At 40.0% G+C, this 4,018-nt stretch overlaps 1 protein-coding gene across 2 annotated transcripts; it reads right to left on the bottom strand.

Annotated features, from left to right (window-relative positions):
- Window positions 1-1,226: 1,226 nt before the first annotated feature.
- Window positions 1,227-3,496, bottom strand: LOC118330672 (acyl-CoA-binding domain-containing protein 4-like). 2 transcript variants are annotated; one of them, XR_004796845.1, is made up of 4 exons: window positions 3,421-3,496; window positions 3,242-3,299; window positions 2,323-2,454; window positions 1,253-1,393 (listed from the first exon to the last, which is right to left on the bottom strand). XR_004796845.1 is itself a non-coding variant. In XM_035665319.1 (3 exons), the coding sequence occupies exons 2-3, from the start codon at window positions 2,411-2,413 to the stop codon at window positions 1,242-1,244; spliced, it is 243 nt and encodes an 80-aa protein (XP_035521212.1). In that variant the 5' UTR covers window positions 2,414-2,454; window positions 3,242-3,414; the 3' UTR covers window positions 1,227-1,241. The 2 variants fall into 2 exon arrangements, 1 of the variants encoding a protein (XP_035521212.1); XM_035665319.1 differs by lacking the exon at window positions 3,421-3,496 and having other exon boundaries at window positions 1,227-1,393; window positions 3,242-3,414.
- Window positions 3,497-4,018: the final 522 nt, after the last annotated feature.

The following is a 4,018-nucleotide window of genomic DNA, read 5'->3' as shown; positions in this document are numbered from 1 at the left end:
TGTCCATTTGTTTACATTTGTTTGTAGCACTGACGACAAACAGGTTTCGACTTATCGGTAAGGCTTGCCCTCACTGTCAAGCAAGGTAGGCAAAGTACTTTCATATTTCACTCCTCACGTCATTTTTTTCTAAACAGTCGTGGACCGCTGGCCACAGTATCCACTTGTGCTCACACATGCAGCCGTCCTCGTTATAAGTTTTTTTTTCACATGACAGCTGCAGCTTCTTTGCTGCGTGCGTGAGGAGAAAAAACACAGACGTCCACAGGGAGGCACTGGAAGCATGCGTTGCACACACCAACATGAAATCTTACAAATCAAAAATATTTATTATTATTTATTTATTATTATTTATTAAATTTTATATAAATTTAGGAATCCTGACGTTTTTAATTTCTGAGAATCGGATACTTTTGAAGTATCGGGTGTACCGTGCAACACTATTACTCAACATTTAATTGTACTGCAGTTCTTCTGACCTCGCAGCTGTGCTAACAGAGTAATATATAAGAAATACACCTGTATGTAGCAGTGACACTTTATCATTCTTCAGTATCAATGCCCTGAAGATTTGTTAGCAACCATTTCTTTTTTTATTCCAACCTTACAAATGCTAAAAACTGGCCATCACCACACTTCCTTTAGCTAAACTCTGATAAGCTACGATCACAGGTCCAGACTCTTCCATTGATCACATTTTCCCCCACTTAGGTTCTCTGTTCTCCTGCATCCATGCACATGTGACGTCTGTTGTTTATTTAGCTTCTTTTCAAAATGTATATTTTTTTCTGCAAGGAACAAGAGAGCTATTCACCATGCTATTATTAGATTACTGTAACTCGCTATGTTCCTGCCTGAGTCAATACAACCTGTTTTTTCTGATTAAGCGACTAATAATTTCAGCTGTACAGAAGGCAAAATACACAAGCATGTATGTTAAAGAACTAATTGCACCATCTTAATTTGTTGGAACTAAACTGAACTGACAGGGTATGTAAGCAGGTTCAAACCCCACATTAAGCTCAGTGTTAGGCCATCAAGTCCTATCAAGATTTCCTTAAGCAAGACACTGATCCTCTCTGCGCTTATTAGTCGCCACAGTGTAGAGATTAACTGAATTATCTGCTACTTGTACCTAAAGACAAAGCAACTGACTCACAGAGAGACCAACACACCAAAGTCCATGCAAAACGCAGAAAACCTGTGATGTCTACTGGCCAAATGAATTAAACACACTGGCTCTATGATATACAAGCAGACACAGATACTGACCATTTGTAGCGACCGACTGGGTCCCAGAAGCCGGGTCGAGGCACTGTACAGGGGCCACACACCGCCTGCTTGTACAGACTGTAGAAACGCAGCATCACCTCATAGGACGGCCGATAGGAACCTGCGAGATAACACAGACAGCTGTTTGGTTTGTTTAAACGTACAAACATACTGGAATCACTTCACTCACTCACTGTTTTTATTATCGCGATATGCAATAATATCATACATCCCTACCAGGGGGTCTCTCACACCAAAGCAACAAAAGACGCAGTATGATGTTTGGTGAAGTAGCATAGGATGTGATAACATGGGAGTTGTTGTGTTCATTATTAAACAACCACCGCTGCTGATGGAAATCTATCTGACCTGACTCAGGCAGAAATTATGTTCACAGACGAGGTAGTTTTATTCACATTCTTTTCAGTCACATTTGCCTCCTCTCACTCTCCACCGTTTACACAGAAGTTATAGCAACTAGAGGCAAGTAAGAAACATACAGTTATCTGACTAAAATGACAATTTCTCTGGGTGTGAGCATCGTTGGAAACATTCACAACTCTATACACTATATAACATAAGTCTAGTCTAAAATGTTAACATATTATACCAACTACCTATTTCTCTATTCAGGTTGAGAAAGGAACCCAGTAAGGACTGCAGATCACTAGACAGTGCTTCTCATTGACAACAATACATACAGTATGGAATGTTTTACAAATCATAGAAAGTATGATCACTTGCATGTAATAATACAAATAATACTAATAGGTGATATTGTTTTCAAAGTTTGTTTATATGACCAAATACCCAGGAGATAATACATGCTGTTAAGGCCACACTCGGTTTTTAATGATCTGGTTTTACACTCTCTCTGCGCAGCATGAATCACATCTGCACCAACAGGTCAACTGCCCCGAGGCTTCTGAGCTACACACTTCAACTCTCCAACAATAAAGACCCGGTCTCATGAAGCTACAGTCTGACCAGCAACAAACCTTCATCACATGGTGTGTGATGTAAGGTGATGTCTGGAAAAAGGCTACTTACCATTTTTGGGGAGGTTATGGATGACATCCACAGCAGCCTGAAACCGTCTCTGGTGATCAACCACGGTCTCTGCCATAGCTGGGACCGGCATGACACTGGGACTTGTTTAATCGAGCTGGACTGCGACTGGAGCTGAGAGAGCACACAGACACAGTTATAGCAAGTCTGTTAGGAGAGCGCAATCAATAAGTAACTGTATTCACATCATGTTGCTTCTTTAAACTCATCACCGGCTAATGTATCTTTCTAAACGGGACATAATATCTGTCTGTCCTGTATGGTGAAGAATATTCCTGGACAATGATTTGTTAAACAGGAGAGGGAAACCTGAGTCTAACGCTCAGCGCTATGGACATGCTCTCCTGTCCTTCCACTGATCGCTACGTTTCATCTCCCCACAGATGTATTTGGAGAGTCTTCATGGTGTGGTTATAGTGGTAAAACAGAGCAGTGGGACAGTCAGACAGAGCTAACGTTATATTCAATGTGAAATCACCTGAAACACTATTTACTTCATGTATATTCAATAAAAGAAACCATTAAAGTCCAATGCAGAACACAAGCTACATAACCCTGCCGCCCAGCACTGTGTCCGTACTGCTGATACACGTTAATACGCAGTCTATATGGCGCATTAACGACTTTCGCCGATTATAACATTTTCTGATGGATTTAATCTCATGCAATTTCGGGCTGAACAGAAGACTTGCCGGTGGTTCAAGTTAAAAGCACACACATGATATTCTGCTGCACGTTTATGCTGAAAAACAACGCATTACCAAACCCCGGGGTTTGCGTTGGTAAGGAAAAACAACACCGTCAAGTGCGATGAATTAAAGTTAGTCGAGCTAGCTAACTTAACGTTAGCTAGGCGCTCCGGTGTAGCCTGTTAGCTTGTTAACTTGTTAACTTGTCTTACCTCACTGGCTGTGTGTCCTGTCGCTTGCCATCCCCGCTACCAGCACGGAGTGAACAGACTGTCAGAGAGAGCACACAGACACGGTAACGTTCAATGAGCCGACCGGGAACTGCCGCTTCGGCTACTTGTACGTTTACTACGAAACGGAAGTTTATTGGCGAAACTGCCCACGAACCTACCTGGGCTGCAACTGACCTATCGTCGGTACTGTATGGAGAGGACTTCCGTGTCAAGTCACGTGACACGTCATTGACCGCGCCCACTTGAACATTTAAAGGGACACCCATAAAAAAAAACATGAATTAATGAATAAATTATGAATAATACATTAATAAAATAACAATAATAGAAATTAAAGAACTCAGAGTTGCAATACTAGTATCTTCTTTAAATTGTCTTCTGTAAAATCAAATGGCTTACTGATAATTTAATTTCTATCTCCCTAAGGCGTTCATGTATACTACATACACATAAACGTACATGTGTATATTGTTTTTTTTCCCCTAATTTTGTTTTTGTTATTTGATTTGAATTTCCCTTTTCACTTCATGTTTTTATTGATTTATGTTTGTGTTTTGTCACTGTACAACTCATTATTGGATTAAAAGTGCTATAACTAAAATGTATTATATATTTCTATTGACTTATTATCCTATATTATCTTAAAACAAATGACCTGAACTGAAATGAACAAAACAATAAAAGCTACATGTGATACATAAAGCAAGGCACAAAAAAGAAGCATATCGTAGAAAAATGAATACATAAGCTTTAATG

This window comes from Morone saxatilis, unplaced genomic scaffold (assembly GCF_004916995.1).
Source record: "Morone saxatilis isolate NCDOM2014 unplaced genomic scaffold, NCSU_SB_2.0 Contig2, whole genome shotgun sequence".
NCBI classification, from domain to species: domain Eukaryota; kingdom Metazoa; phylum Chordata; class Actinopteri; family Moronidae; genus Morone; species Morone saxatilis.
This window is presented reverse-complemented; position numbering and strand designations above follow the sequence as displayed.